Source organism: Natator depressus, chromosome 4 (assembly GCF_965152275.1).
Source record: "Natator depressus isolate rNatDep1 chromosome 4, rNatDep2.hap1, whole genome shotgun sequence".
Classification (NCBI taxonomy): domain Eukaryota; kingdom Metazoa; phylum Chordata; order Testudines; family Cheloniidae; genus Natator; species Natator depressus.
The window spans coordinates 54480460-54497116 of NC_134237.1; the positions used below are offsets into that span (position 1 = coordinate 54480460).

General features: G+C 37.0%; 1 protein-coding gene across 1 annotated transcript in view; it reads right to left on the minus strand.

Moving 5' to 3' along the window:
• Positions 1–16657, minus strand: part of OTUD4 (OTU deubiquitinase 4) — a 42918-nt gene that overhangs the window by 13899 nt on the left and 12362 nt on the right. Inside the window, exons 6-15 of the mRNA XM_074950942.1 lie at positions 16343–16415; positions 15636–15717; positions 14515–14650; positions 12907–12964; positions 12408–12522; positions 12064–12128; positions 10049–10149; positions 6672–6796; positions 6412–6580; positions 682–844 (exon numbers count right to left, since the gene is read on the minus strand). Of these exons, the coding sequence (XP_074807043.1) occupies positions 682–844; positions 6412–6580; positions 6672–6796; positions 10049–10149; positions 12064–12128; positions 12408–12522; positions 12907–12964; positions 14515–14650; positions 15636–15717; positions 16343–16415 (1087 nt within the window). The remainder of the gene's footprint in view (positions 1–681; positions 845–6411; positions 6581–6671; positions 6797–10048; positions 10150–12063; positions 12129–12407; positions 12523–12906; positions 12965–14514; positions 14651–15635; positions 15718–16342; positions 16416–16657) is intronic.

Genomic DNA, 16657 nt, shown 5'->3' on the forward strand with positions numbered 1-16657 from the left:
CAACTCCTCTGAAGATAATTGAGTTCCACGTAAGAAAGAACAGAATTCAACCTAAGGAATGTTCATTACTGAGGACGATACATGAATAAGTTAGAGCACCGCTTGATTTTCAGATCCCAGCTTGAGTTTGCAGAACTGGCAGTTAGGAAAGCCATTGTTTTACTTCTAAGTAAACAGATTTCACCTGGACAAATTGAGACAGAGTAGAACTGTACTTCAGAACAAATCCTGCTCCCAACTCTGTCTGTATAGAGGGCCCACAGCAACAGAACTAGAGTAGTTCTGCACAAAGGAAAAGCAGCATTTGGGTAATTGTACAGGGGATGTACAAATTCCCTGCATGAAACCTAGCTAAGCCTAAAGGATCTGCTGGAACATGGTCCATTTCTACATGGATGGAGCAAGGAGCTCTTTGGCTTCAGTGACCACTCTAGTCATTACATCTCAATGCTTATATCTGTAATTCTCTAAGGAAAACTGCTAAGTGTCTTGATCTATGATCTACAGTTCTATATATTGTACTTATTTAACTTTATACAGAAGAGATGCAAGACAAGTCATTTAACTTCTCAAAAGTAATAAGAAAAGTTCACAAGAGCAGAGAACTAAATTTCAAATTAATAATTCACTGGCAGGTTGTAAAAAATACCTTATTACCTACAATTACTGAAGCATACATACAGAAAGAGCAGGAAAAGCGTGTTCATCCCTTTGCTGAATCTCATAAAGTGAGCGAGATTCTTCTATGGCCTGCTTCGTTCTGCGTTCCTCTGGAGACAGGCCAAAGTAGTTACAATCTCTGCTAGTGTAGTCTAGATCTTCAGCTCTCTCCCGGTCTGGTTTTCTGTAGGGGAAGATGACCAAAAAACTGTCAAAGAAATAGTCAAATGGATACCAAGTGTGAGAGTTCAACTACCCCAGAATTACAATTGGGGAAAGCTGAAAGAATACAGCATAATGTACTAGCTATTCAGGTCCCATTATGCCTATAGTAAAATAGTAACTGCAAATATCAGGATTAAGAGAAAAAAAGTGTGTTCCATCTACAACATATTCCATTTTATTTCCATCTGGGAAGAAACTAAAACAGAAGTTTGGATCATGAGCATTTTCTCCTATAATTTATAAAGAGTGTTCTCCCTTTGTTTAGTTATTTCACATGGTATTATACATCCTAGCAGAGGGCAAATATATACATTCAAGTGCTAATAAATGCATTTCAATAAAAGAATACACAAAAACAAACATGTTTTTCTTCTTAATGCTATTAAAGTTATTTTGCGTTATTCTGAACTTCTGATGAAGCAACAAAATATATTCCCTCTCTCCCTGAAATGCCAGCTAGTAAAAGACTAAGTACTCTTAAAACACAAAACCCTCACAACTTTACTTTCTTGACTAAATCTTCCAAATTTTGCATAGTTACTGCGACACCACAGCAAACAACGGCCAAGAACATGTGATTTGTTGATGCCTCAAGACAATGGCAAATCCACAGGAGAATGCAGAACGTTTGTGAGAGAACCCCTACAATTTCAGAGACACTGTAGAGCAGGGGGTGCTCAATATTTTCTTTCTGAGGCCCCCCAAACATGCTATAAAAACTCCATGGCCCACCTGTGCCACCATAACTGGTTTTCTGCATATAAAAGCCAGGGCCGGCTTTAAGGGGTAGCAAGCAGGGCAATTGCTCAGGGCCCCATGCCACTGGGGGTACGGTGAAGCTAAGCTGCTCAGGGCCCCAGGCTTCAGCCCAATGCAGTGGGACTTCAGCGTTCTGCCCTGGGCCCCAGCAAGTCTAACACTGGTCCTGCTTGGCAGACCCCCTGAAACCTGCCCCAGACCCTTGGTTGAGAACCACTGCTGTGTGTAGAGGATGCTTAGGTTCTTTCTTGTAGTGGTTCTGCACTTATACGGAGATAGATATTACTCATTTATTACTGCGCAACACATGGAAGTTAAGGTGACTAGTAAACAGCTCTGTAAACCTGTCCTTGGCTAAAAACTTGAATACTCCATAAAATATAAAGGTTGTGATGATGAATGATTGAATATGACCATTTAGGTCATTGATTTTACCAACTGTTATACAATAGCTACAAGTCTTGTACAACATGTGTCATGTAAGGTGTCAATGGAAAAGTTATGATTTTCTAATTATGATTATCCCATTTATATGCCTGTTTCATTTTCATATCTGAAGTTATGAATTTTGGCTACATACAGGCATACACATGTGCTGTATTCCCAGGTAACACCCGGCAGGTAAAATTTATATTAAGGCCAGACAGCTATGTATTGATGGCCCATCAAGGACACTTAGCTCTCACTATGGACCATAAAAGAAACTTTTTGCCCAGATAGCTCTTCTTGTGGATGCCTCAGCAAGAACATGGGCAATGGCTACCCCTGTGAGTCAAAGCATTTAAGGACATATCATATGCTCATTTGACTTGGGACTCCATCTTGGGCCAGTAACTTTCCATACGCAGGGGCTGTGGGCTTTGTTTGGGACAGTACATTTCCAGGCACATGGCAGAGGATATAGAAGACCCCTGAGATCTCCATTTTGCCTTTTTCCTGCCCTGATTCTCTGGACTGTGGATTTACAACTAAAAGGAACATTTTGAACTATGGACTGAGGACCTTTCAATCTTTTGGAAATTACCAGAGAGACTTTACAAGTCAGCAGTCTATTCAATCACTGCTACAAACCTTATAAGGACTTTGCAGTTATTTGTATGTATATGATTAACAGTTTTTAACTCTATTTTATTATTAAAACTTTCCTCAGCATGATTATTGGATAAAATCTGGGTTATATATTGACATGGCTATGTGGCTGATCTCTTGGGATTAGAAGAGCCCTATCTTTGATTACATTGGTTTTCAGTAACTAACCAAAGTCCAATGCCTAGGGGGTGAGACAAGGGCTGGAAGGCCTAAGGAGGCTGCATCTTTAGCTTCTTGTTAACTAGTGTGGTGAGACAGAAATTTACTTTTTTTAAACTGGCTTAGTATAATCTAATGATAGACTAACCACCAGGGTAGGGTGAGAGTGTGCCCTTTTTCTCCACAGTTTGTCCTGAACTGACATCCTCAGCTGTGACCCACTGAGGCACAGTGACACAGGTAAAGTAGATTAAGAAGTCCACCAAGAGCAAAGAATTCATGGCTATTGGAGTCTAAATTTTGACTGGCCCCATTAACAATTTTATTGCTACACCTAATAAGCTACTTTAGATGGTCATAACTGCCTAATCCAAACTGATGATTATAGCCCTGAATATCCTGACAATCAGCTTCCAGTTCAACAGACCCAGTTTCCTCTGTCCATCCAGGGACACAAAATAGGGGGAAAAAGTATCTGTGTTAATACGTGGACCGTAGCTTTCACCATTCTGACAAATGAAACACTTATTTCATATTTGAGTTGATTAAATGTTTTTACTTTTAGATTGATCAGAAAACATTGAGGACAACTAAGCATTCCCATATTTGAGAAAAGCTTCATATTAAGCCCTTGTTTGATAGTCATGAACAGTAAGAGAATATTTGTTTTTCAGTAATGCCCACCACCTGCTACATTTCTGCCCAAAGTGAGCTGTGTGCTTTGAAAAGAGGACACCTCTCTCAGATACCAAAATCAAAACCCACAGAATCTCAGACATTAGAAATTGAAAAGGTGGATTAGATTTATAAAATCTCTATGTCAACTCAGAGCTGTCTTTTGCCCTCCAGCATTTTTGGGAATCCCACACTGTCAGCCAATGCAAGTTACATAAGACTGCTGGCAAAAGCAGAGCAAATTTGAAACAGATTCAGTAAAGATGAAGGACTAGATGCACTTTGAAAATTCTGATAGTGAGAATAAATATAAAATTAATTGAGACAGTCATTGGACTACAACACTACGCAAGTCCAACTTTTAAATGGAGAAAATACTTAAGAACTGTGGAGAAAGAGGGCCTCAAAGTATTCTCTAAATTATTCTGAAATGATGTAATACCTAAGATTTGTCCTAGATGCACTGGTACGTAGGCACTGATGGAAATGAATGCCCCTCCACTGCCTGAATAACTCCCTTCATCCCCAAACTCATTTCCCCTTGAAAAAAAACATGTCTGTTTCTGCTCAATCATATAAAAGAGGTGCCTATAAATTCCCAAATATTCATCCGAGTGCTTTGCTCTGGCTGCAGTTGTGCTCCAAAGAGGGTACCAAGAGAGAAAAAACAAAGGATTCTGAGCCACGTCTGAGACTAAAAGCTACCTACTATATCCAAGTGAGAAAAAAAGGTGAGCAGAAACTCTGCTGTAGAAGAATGGTTCAGAGCTGGCCTGCTGGTGAGTGTCCACTGCAGCTGAAATGCTAGTTTCACATCCCTTAAGAAGGGTGGAGGCATACTCTATCCTTTAAGTGTAAGGCAGCACCGGAAATGCTATTTATAAGTGTGATGTACTTTTCTTCACTATATAGAAGATACAGAAACCTTCTTTTCCAGCCTACTACATAAAAATGTAATGACGCAAACATTTCACCATGTCAAAGTCCTGTGATGAACCTGTACACAAGATTCGTTTTAGAGCAAGATTTCGTAACCTAATTCAGTATTTTAAATTTTATTTCAATATCACAGTCTCATAAAGATGAGTAATAGTGTACAAAACCAAAAGTTAGAAGTGCTTCTAAAAAGATTCTGTATTTTGCTGTTTCACAACACTGTCAAATTAAGAACCTGAATCAATGTCACAACAGAAAAAAAAAAAAAGAAAAAAAAAAAAACACAAACATACTTCAGTAAACAATGCTACATTTCCTATTAATTCTTTCAATATGTTAACATTTATATGCATCCTTGCTTAGGATGTACACATGTACAGTTTGACAGTTACAAGCTTATTTTTACTTCTCGGTAATAGGGTACTAGTTGGAAACAATACAGAATATTTTCTAAAGATTATTTAATCCTTTGCACTTTTTGAATTCACCAAGTGAAACTGCTATTTAATTACAAAATAAAATCTGTGTGTCTTGTCCCTGGATAACATCTGAAAAAAGAGTCATAACCCAAGAGAAATCTGCCAAGTACCTAAATCTATAGCTATAGTGTGATTTTGGACATGTGCTGTCAAAAACAAAAGCAGATCTGGGGATAGTACATGTGCTCCTCCACACTATAGCAAAATCAAAAGACCAGGACAGCAAACAAACAATATAAAAAGGAACTGAAAACAACTTATGTAATGACATTAATCATTTTACTACTGTTTCTAAAGTAACTGCCAGTATTCGTATCTGTTCCTATCCACATACATATCCCGACCTCTACGATGGAGATTAACTTTATACTTAAGGATTTTCTTTTGAAAGTTCTATTTCTTCTTTTCCCCAATGGCTACGTTGGAAACTTAAATGGCTCTCTCAAGACAGCCTTTAGCCATAAAAATAAATAAATAAAATCATGTAATGGGTTCTGAAACTGACACACTATATTCCCTCCCCCGCCCATGGTCCACCAAGGGCAACCACTTCAGGCTTCCAGCTCCCAGCCATCCCCTCTATAAGGTGGGGGCACATCTCATTTCCCTTTGACCAGGGATTTTAAGGCTGCACAGCTCCCTGCCCTACACTGTGATATACCCAGCAAGCCAGACAGCCTTAAAAAAAAAAACAGACAGTACCAGTGCTCCGCTTTCCCTATGAGGGCTATGATCAGTATATTGCCTGCAGTTCTAAGTTACCACACTGCTTCTCCTAAGCAAATTTATTCTGGAGTTAAAGCATTACAGAGAAAATAAAAGAACCTGCACACATGCTAAAAAGCTTACCAGACATCACACCCAGCTCCAAGACAGGGATCTGGTTGGTTTTAGTCCTTCAAAACCCACAACTGGATTTTCCCCATGATTACAAGTCCATCTATTTTAGATCCAGAAACAGACCCCAGAATGGGCAGATCAGCCATTTCCTTATGCAGCTCAGGCCTTTGATCTTGGCCTTCTGTAACAGGTAATCAGCAGATAATGACCCTCTCCTCAGGAGGTAACTTCAAAAGGCTACATTTTTGCATAACCAGAGTTGGGGAATTTGCATTAACCCCTCCTTAGGGATTCCCCAGAAAATCCACTTAACACTTATTGTCCCAAAAGTCCATACTTGCCTGGCACAATTTCAATATAGTCTGTTGAACTCCCAGGTCTCACATCTTTCACATCTCCCCTCTAAAGAGATTGCATACAATCCCGGCCCACAATAATACATAAACTTAATGCAATAAGGTCTTTCAAGGATATTGCCGTATCTGTCACATTTGGTATTTAACATCAGCTGGGATGCACAAGAAACAAAAGCCTTTGAGCTGTAAATGGCCAAGGTCCAAGATAATGAAGATCTTATTTCTCATTTTACCTTACAGACTGGGAGGGATTCCTGCCTGGAGTTTTGTGCTCAGTAGATGTCTGCTGAGACTGTGAGAACTGATGCTGTCTGGTTCCCACAGCATACTGTTGCCGAGGAGGTAGCACTGACTGGGTTTTTATTGGCTTGCTTTGATTCTTTGGCCCTCTGCAGTCTGCTTCTGTGACAATGATGCAAAAACCATTTCATAAGATTTCTCTCACAATTACTAGAGACAAAGTTTCTACAATTAGAAGAGGGAAGAATCCTACCAGGCTGAACATTTTGCCCACATGCTGTAGAGAACTTTTTTATCTTCTTCCCTGACACAGTATTCCAGCCCTCCATAGGAGATGCCTGTGGAAGTGGTTTAAGGCTTTTCAGTGAAACAGAATGCCTGCATAACAGAGGGAGGGGGAAAAAAAAAAAAAAAAAAGATAAAAAGGTCTGTAGACTGGACTGGGGTTGTATAATTAACACCAGATGTTTACTATGACAGAAGCCTCTCTTCTGTTTCTGGGAGAATTACATTCAAGTTTCTTTTGCTCTTGTGTTTTACCTGTTGCATGAGGCTTAACCAGGACAGTAAAAAATAAATTACACACACACACACGTTTAAAAGTATTATGGTTTTGAGTTCTCAAACGGAAACAGGATTCCAAACTGAAAGTTTTCAACAATTTGTACAGAACATACACAATTTTAACTCATAAAGATGCTAATGAAAAATAACCCAAACACAAGTTTCATTAGATAGAGAAGGGAGGGAGAATAGCTTATCTGTTTTTACGTATTAAATAGATACTTTAACATCCTGACACAAAAGACAAGGCAGAAGGGTAGTAAGAACATTCTATTAATGTCTACCTTTCCTCCCTTCACTAAGTAGTCATTTTAAAGCAAACTACAGAAAATATCAAGTCAAGACAGACAACTTATCAGCACTTTCTAAAGCTTGTGGACAAATACATACATATATCCCTGATTTGGAAACTACAGGGCTTTTCCATCTTAATCTTTCAGAATGTCAAAGAGCAGCAAACTGGGCAGATAAATTCACCAGGAACATTACAGATTTAGGGATATAGACAGGGATATAAACTAACTTTAAATTAGTGAGCATTGCTTGCTTTTATCTAGGCAGGTAGCATGAACTGAAAGTGGCATTTGAATGATCTGAAATGAAGATATTCAGTTTGGTGGGTGGGGCGTGGATGAGTTAATGGTTTAACTTGAACTGTAACTGACTGTTACTCCATGAACCTATTTAAGGTAGTTCTAATATAACTCGAGCAAATTTGCAAAATAAAATACTATCTTGCAAGATGACATCACAATTGCCAAGTGTCTTACTCCTTCCTTCCCAATGCTATGAAAGAGAAAGTGTTCCATGTCTGGATTCCTCTCTTCAAACCTTAGCATTGGAGAGATTTCCCTCAGCAATTATCCTCAGCCCTTATCATGTGACCAGGAGTTATTTTGTGAGAGAGAGTGTGAGGAAGAAGTTACAGCACCTGCAATAGAACTTAAGGGAGATGGCTCAGATAACTGAGCCATTATGTTGTCATGCTATCTGGGGATAAAGACATGACTATTAATTCAATCAACACACAACTCTTTCTGTATGAAATCAGGCAGACTAAGGAGTTAATTAGCTATTACATGAGTCTACTATTCCCTTTCACAACACTTTTAACATAAAAAGTTAGCCTCAGTTCTAGCATCCAATTATAGAAGCAGTACCAGTAATTCCCTGGTGGGACAATATCATGCTGTCTAGATTTGGAGTTTGTACAGAAAATGCTCTAATTTGAGTTTATTAAAGAATAAATATACTACGGCTGTCGATGAATCACAGTTAAGTCATGCGATTAACTCAAAAAAATTAATAGTGATTAATTGCACAGTTAAACAATAGAATACCAATTGAAATGTATTCAATATTTTTGGATGTTTTTCTACATTTTCAAATATAATTGATTTCTATTACAACATAGAATACAAAGTGTATAGTGCTCACTTTATATTATTTTTTATTACAAATATTTGCACTGTAAAAATAAGAAATATTTTTCAATTCACCTCATACAAGTACTGTGGTGCAATCTCTTTATCGTGAAAGTGTAACTTACAAATGTAGGGGTTTTTTTGGTTACATAACTGCGCTCAAAAAAAACAAAACAATGTAAAACTTTAGAGCCTACAAGTCCACTTAGTTCTATTTCAGCCAATCACTCAGACAAACAAGTTTGTTTACTTTTATGGGAGATACTGGCGACTACTACTTATTTACAATGTCACCTGAAAAGTGAGAACAGGTGTTCGCATGGCACTTTTGTAGCCGGCGTTGTAAGGTATTTACGTGCCAGATTCATACGCCCCTTCATGCTTCGGCCACCATTTCAGAGGACATGCTTCCATGCTGATGCTCGTTTAAAAAAAGCGTTAATTAAATTTGTGACTGAACTTCTTGAGGGTACTTCTGTATGTCTCCTGTTCTGTTTTACCCACATTCTGCCATGTATTTCAAGTTATAGCCTCAGATGATGACCCAGCACATGTTGTTTGTTTAAGAACACTTTCACTTCAGATTTGACAAAATGCAAAGGTGGCACCAATGTGAGATTTCTAAGGACAGCTACAGCACTCGACCCAAGGTTTAAGAATCTGAAGTGCCTTCCAAAAATCTGAGAAGGACAAGGTGTGGAGCATGCTTTCAGAAGTCTTAAAAGAGCAACACTGATGCGGAGACTACAGAACCCAAACCACCAAAAAAGAAAATCTACCTTCCGCTGGTGGCATCTGACTCAGATAATGAAAATGAACATGTATTAGCCTGTTCTACTTTGGATTATTATCAATCAGAACCCATCAGCATAGACACGTCTTCTGGAATGGTGGCTGAAGCATGAAGGGACATATGAATCTTTAGCGCCTCTGGCACGTAAATATCTTGCGATGCCGGCTACAACAGTGCCATGTGAAAGGCTGTTCTCACTTTCAGATGAGATTGTAAACAAGACGTGGACAGCATTTTCTCCTGCAAATTGTAACCAAACTTGTTTGTCTGAGCGACTGGCTGAAGTGGGACTGAGTAGACTTGTAGGTTCTAAAGTTTTACATTGTTTTGTTTATGAATGCAGTTATTTTTTGTACATAATTCTACATTTGTAAGTTCAACTTTCATTATAAAAAGACTGCACTAGAGTACTTTTATATTTATTTTTTATTATAACCCAATACAATAAGCACTGTACACTTTGTATTCTGTGTTCTAATTGAAATCAATATATTTGAAAGTGTAGAAAATGGTATTCTATTATTGTTTAATCGCAATTAATTTTTTTAATCACATGATACTTTTAATTGTTTGACAGCCCTAATACACACACACTAATTTACAGAGGTACACAGCTACAAGATATTTTTATGCTGTGTGTAGATAGGGTTGGGGAGTAAGTTCACCCTTTTATAATATCAACGTAACTGTTGTTCAGACAGTTTCAGCTGCTGTTGAAATGCACCCAGCCCTTTATCTGAAGTAGTGCTATGTCAAAATGATCACGCAGATGGTGTCAAACACTAAGAAGGGGGAAGCTGCATTAATAAAGTTCTATATGACAAATTTATATATGAAAAGTTTACTTACTTTTCTCCAAGCTCTTCTACAAAAACAATAACTGGCCCATTATCAGAGCAAACCTCTTGGATATGGGCATTATAAAATTTCCCATTGTGGTCTAAGCGCACCTGTGGAAAAGTTATAAGGAAAAAGATGTTGTGAGTATTACATAAAGAAAAGGGAAGATTTAACCCTTGAACACCCAGCAATGTCAGCAACTGCCCCCTTGGCAATAACAGAAGTCCTGGGAGACATCAAGAAATGTTGCTTCAGTGATGGTGTTCAAAATAATCAAAGGAAAATTTTAACCCATACTACTTATTTGAATGACCGTATACAAAAAAAAAGAGTCCCCAACAGCACTACTCTATGAAGTGTTGGAGAAATCATAGCCTTCAAACCAACATAGAACAACACTTAAAAGCAAAAAAGAAAAAGGAGGACTTGTGGCACCTCAGAGACTAACAAATTTATTTGAGCATGAGCTGTAGCTCACGGAAGCTTATGCTCAAATAAATTGGTTAGTCTCTAAGGTGCCACAAGTCCTCCTTTTCTTTTTGCGAATATAGACTAACACGGCTGCTACTCTGAAACTTAAAGTAACACATTAGAGAACAGAATAGCAACATACTGTTTTGAAAAGAGTCCTAATGCTCAGCTTGGTTAAGATTCCAGCATAAAACATTTTTTGACACAGATGGGACTTTATTAATCTAGTCTCATGGGGGACACTAGAGACACTAATACCAGTCCTTTCAAAAGTTTCCCTCCTGAAACAATCATTTTGTCAGTGTTTTTATTTTTTAAATAAAAACATATTTCATTTTCTGTAAAAAAAAAAAAAATAATAATAATAATAATAAGTCATGATAATGATTAACTCTGGTTTCTGCAAACAAAATATGTTTACATTCCTAAGGTTAAGAAACAATAAAACATTTATAGGCATTTTATGTGCTGAGGCTTCTCACACCACACGAATCACGTATGTTTCGCTGTTTATCCTTATCCTGTTCTCCCCATCCCACTTGTTTGTTAGGGTTTTTTGGTTTGTTTTTTAAATGCAGCTATCATTATCCTGTCATATACAGAGATTGTAAAATCCCAGGAGCATGGAGAGTGTGTGCGCATGTGCATGCGCAGTGCCTATCACAATGGGGCCCTGAATCCCAAATGGTCCCGTAGGCATTACAATAATACAATAGAATGCTGGATGCATAATGAAAATACAGTTAAGTATTACGATTTTTCCCACTTTGTTTTATGTCAAGATTTATTGTTTTTAAGCATCTAATCACTGTTTTTTCTCATCAAGAAATTCAGAAGAACGGCTGTCACTTTTCCCCTTTCCAATAATGTGATGCCTGGATATTACAACAATTAAGTTAGGCATTATTAGTACAGAATATAAGAAAAAACATAAGATAAACAAACTTTCCATTACTTGCAACAGAATCCACAGGGCATGCTTAGAAACACTGCTTATAGCAAAATCTCCATCTTTTTAACTCTGTTTCAGTGTCTTCTTGTTTCACTGTGAATATCCCCAGCGTTCTTGCCCAAAACGGCACTACTTTACTCCTAGTTAGAAACCGATTTTTTTTTTTTTAAATAAACCATTTTATTCTACAATAAATGGCCTAAAACACATCATAAAATTAAGACTGGGTGCAAATGTTAGTTTTTGGATGAGGACTCAGGCCCTGATACTGCAAACACTTATGCATGTGATTCAGTTTAAGCACATCAACTGTCCTACTGAATGTAACTTGGGAAGTTAAGCACATGAGTGTCCGCAGGACTGAGGCCTTTTGCACAACAAATTTTATCACGCTTTATACTTCCCAAGCACATCCTACTGCATCTTTATTGGCAGAGTTTCCAACTCAGGGTATTCACATAATAAATGAACATACTCATTTAAATGTAAGCAAAAAATTTTAAATAGAAAATATTAACAATGCGGTTAAACCAAAAGCCAAGGAAAAAATTGGTCTCCAGGCCACAAGGCATAGAAGTTACTATTTCAGCCAACTACTTACTTTACATTTATCTCCAATTGAATATTGCATGCCAGCAGCAATGGAAAAATCCCGTTTTTGCTGATCTGTAAACAACATCAGTATATAGCAGTCAGATTACAGTAATTTTCTACCTGTTATAAAAATATAGTTTAGGCACTGCAACAAAGAACAATCTAATTAAATTTTTGTCCCATTAGTATCTTGGGACTGAAATAACTATTTACACCCTGAATCTGCAAGCTGACACATGTGGGCAGATCCCTGCACCTGCTCATAGCATTTTTGGGACTCCACAGGGCCCACCCTTATAAATCAGCTTGACAGAAAGGGGCTCTCAATGGGGCCTTAAATACTAAACTTACCCTCTTTTGACTGTAGCCAAACTTCATATTCAATATTTCTGTAAAATGACGGATTGAGTGATTTAAGAACTTTTCTAGGCAAAAATGAGATAGGATTTCCATTGTTCTTAAGGTGCTGTACAAAACAGAACAAAATAGCAAGTGATCAAATACATAGAGATTTATAGCAGCTCATTTAGTATCATATCACTCACATAAGCTTCAAACTGGAATGTAAAGCAGTTAGGTGCTCATAAAAGCATTAACAGCTATGGAAGTTTAATTCAAGGGAATTTCCTTTCAACATACAGCAACAAAACTAGACACTAAGCAACAGTAAGGATGGCCCCTAACCCCTGAAATTTCAAATGCAAATTTGAATATAATTTTAACAACTATATAATTCTCCTAATGTACCATATTTAAAAATGAAGAAACTCAAGTTACTCAAGAAACATTAACCTTTGTAAAATACAGCCAAGTACAACTAAGTGGGAAAGAAGTGTTAATGTAAAAATACCTTGTTGCCAGAAAAAGACTTTAATCCATTCATATCATTAACTGCAGCAGTTTTACTTCTGTAAAAAAGAAGATGCTTTAAATGACACCGTTAAAATTAGGATTCACAAACTGGTCAGAAATACCTTCCATATTGTACACAAGAATTACCCATAACCTTCGTAATGAAGTTATGAAATCTCACACTATATGCAATGGTGAATATATTGCTCTTAGAGGCATAATTATGAAGTTCCCCAAAATAAAAGCTACTCTCATTACATTCACAAATAAAATTCAGTATAGACTGTACAGTTCCAAATCAGATTAGCAACTCACCCAGTAAAAGTTTGAAACTGGAAATGTAAGTCCTTTAGTTAAGACTTTAGCAAACAGGCCTGAGAGAAAACAACCCAACTCAACTAAAGAAACAAATGAGGCGATTTAATCAACTCATATTTACTTTCTCATTTTCCCTTCATCTTCTACACCTGCTGCTATTAGAAAATTTGCTTCCCATGAACAGAGGGGAAAAAAACCATCATTTGTTTCTAATAACTGCATTTGAACAGTTTACTGCTTTCTTCATTACACAATAGCAGCTATGGCAAAAATTTTAATTTCTATGAAAATTAGATTAACTCTTCCTCAAAAAAAAAAAAAAATAAAACTCCCTCCAGATAAATAATTAAGAAAACACACACTAAACTCAACTTTTCCCTAAAAACAAGAAAAAATAATTTTAAAATACTGCTTAATGAAAGCAGCAAATTGTATGTAATTTGTGTTGAGACAGGAGTAAGGTTACAAGCATTAGCTTTCTCTCATTGGAAATCTGGATAAAGTAAAAAAGAAAGATGAGTTTGGTGGTCTCAGTCTAGTCTCAAATGACTATATGCCCTCTCAGTTACAAAAATACCTTATTATTTAGCATCATATGCTCAAATACTGATACATTGCAAAAGCCATACTGCCAAGGGCTCCCCCAGTTGCCCTGGGACGCCTCCCAGTGGGCATTCCACAGAGAAGGAAGCATCACAAGTTGAAGCAGATTCTTGTTTAAATTCTGCTCTCAGTTACACCAGTGTAAATCTGGAATAATTCCTCTGTAGTCTATGGAGTTACTCACTATTTACACACATTTAAACAAGATCAGAATTTGACCTTCTTTCTGAAGTGGTTTCCTCCAATGGTTTTCAGGAGGAGGAGAATCCTACACAGCCAACCCTCATACCTCATTACATTCCCTCCCTCATATATGGAGCTGGAACACTGCCAAATTCCCCACAGAGCTGCTTCTGTGGTTTGACAGGAAGAGTGGGCATGCAGCAGGGATAGAACTTCCTCTACTACAGGTGAGCCAAACCTGGAATGCAGGCAAAACCACCCCTCTGATTGCAGAAGGCACCACAAAATCCTATATAAGATCTAGTGAACAGTACTAATTTCATACTTTCATGAGCATTACAATTCACCCTTGACCTTTTTCCTCCCCCTTGAAAGTAAAATAATGACACACAGCATTAAAAATGACACAGCATTTTGCTTCCTGCCAGGAGCTCTACTGAATATCTAATCACTGTGAATTGCTCAACCATAATTGAATAATTAATTTTAAAATATCCCTTACTTGCAGTTGTCGTCTTCTGAATCTGAATCAGACACTTCACTGCTACCATTATTTTCTTCTGTCACACCAAGTTCCACTAGGATTTTATTCACATCAGTACAAAACACTTTTTCATACAACAATTCATAAAGAAGAGCTGGGGGGGAAATCAGTTAGGATTTAATGATTGTAAATGAGATTTTACTCAACATTTGAGAGGTTATTTTAAATAGTGTCAAGAAAACTTTTTGAAATGTTAGGTGAAGAAGAAATGGAACAACAGTTTACAGCTTATAAGCACCAGATTTTTACAAGTGCAGAGCCCCTGAAGTTCCCATAGATTTCAACTGTGGATGCTCAGCACAACTAAAAACTAAGCCCTCAGCTCTTGGGGGTAGTGACTGACTCCAGTCGTGCAATTGGATGGGCATGCACACTGTGCCCTATTGAAGAATGAAGGCCTATGTCTGTAGAGTGCCTGGCACAGTGGGCCCTAATACCTGACAGAGGCCTTTGGGCATTACTGCAATACTAATTAAAAAAAAAAAAAAAGTTTATTTTACTTTTACTTTTTACCTAACCCTTCAATTCTCACTCATGCTCATTAACACATCTGACTTCAGTGGAAATTCAGACATGCAAGGACTCTAAGATTAACATTGACAAATTTTCTCTTATTGTTTAGAGTACAGATATAAAACTGGCATTGTGGCCAAGTGATAATGCAATTCACTATGAATTAGGAGGTTGAAGTCTCAATGATAGAGTATCCAGGCCCAATAAAGAGGAACTAACCTAGGCTATCCTTTTCTATTTCTTTTGCATTTAGCTTTACAAATGATAAATACTGATCTCTCTTTCCTTTATTATACACAATCAATTTCATCATGTCTCAAAAGATGACAAGATCATAATCCAAATCTCTGGTCAGGATCATGCAGCCTTTGTTGACTGTAGTTCTACATGAGTTGAAAACCACATCACTACAATGGTAGGTTTAGGTACAACTATACTTTAAGCAAAGAAAGAGAGCTCTACATGAAGATTTGTTAATAGCTCAAAATAAATGGCAATCACTTTTTGGGGCCCTTGGTGAAACCATAGAGTTTACTGCAAAGCTTACCTACCAAAATAGTACTTACATTGGCACAAAGCAGCTCTTTCTGTATACTCTATAGGATAAACAATATCATAGTGATTTCCATTTGAAAAACACAGTAGTATCTAGAGAAGAAGAGAGAAAGTGATTTTTCATGTTAACTTTATAAAATGATCACAGAATTGCATTAAAAAAGATGCTATGTGCCCACATACTGTGCTGAAAAATTTTCAGGGCTTCATAATTACTAGAGAGAAAAAAATATACTATAATTTTCTGTGGATATTCACTGGATCTAGTCAAATAGAAAAATTCTACTAATACAGAAAAATGTATGTAAGAGGTTTGATTTGTAGCAGATAATTTGATATTATAAACATGTACAATACTAAGGAATTTAAGACCCCTTTTTAAATAAACCAACTACATATTAATACCTAACCAAATAACTAACATATTACAATTTGAGTTATTTCTGTAGACATAAGTTATGATTTCATTCTATTGTTCCATTAAATGTCCAAAACTAGGGGCCACACTGTTTTGAGAATTTTACTGTTGATTTTTCATTAAAGAGAGAAGACTGTTGTGACATTCTCAAACTGTAACAAGTCCTAGGCTATTAAAAATATACATTACTTGTGTATTGAGTAATGAGACTTGTGATTACCTATTTGCTTTAAGAACATTTTATTTGATAACTGCATCTTACATTAGTCATAAAAACATTTTTGGATGGTTTTGTTTTACCTTGTCAGGAAAGCCATTTTCAGTTACACGTGAAGGAGAAGCATTTGGTTCCTGATATATTATAAAATCTTTCCTAGAAAAAAAAACAAGAATTCAAGTGAATATATTCAGAGTGAGAATCCAAGTGAAAATTCAAGGACTATCTAAAGGATAAGACTGCTTAAAAAAAAAAAAAAAAAAAAACCCACACCAAAATCAAGAATAGTGAGTAACATTAGTATAAGCAGAGCGGGGGGGGGGACGGACCTTATTTGCCACAGAAAATTTTGATTTTCTCAGCAGAAATTCAAATACCAAAATATTTTGGAACTCCTG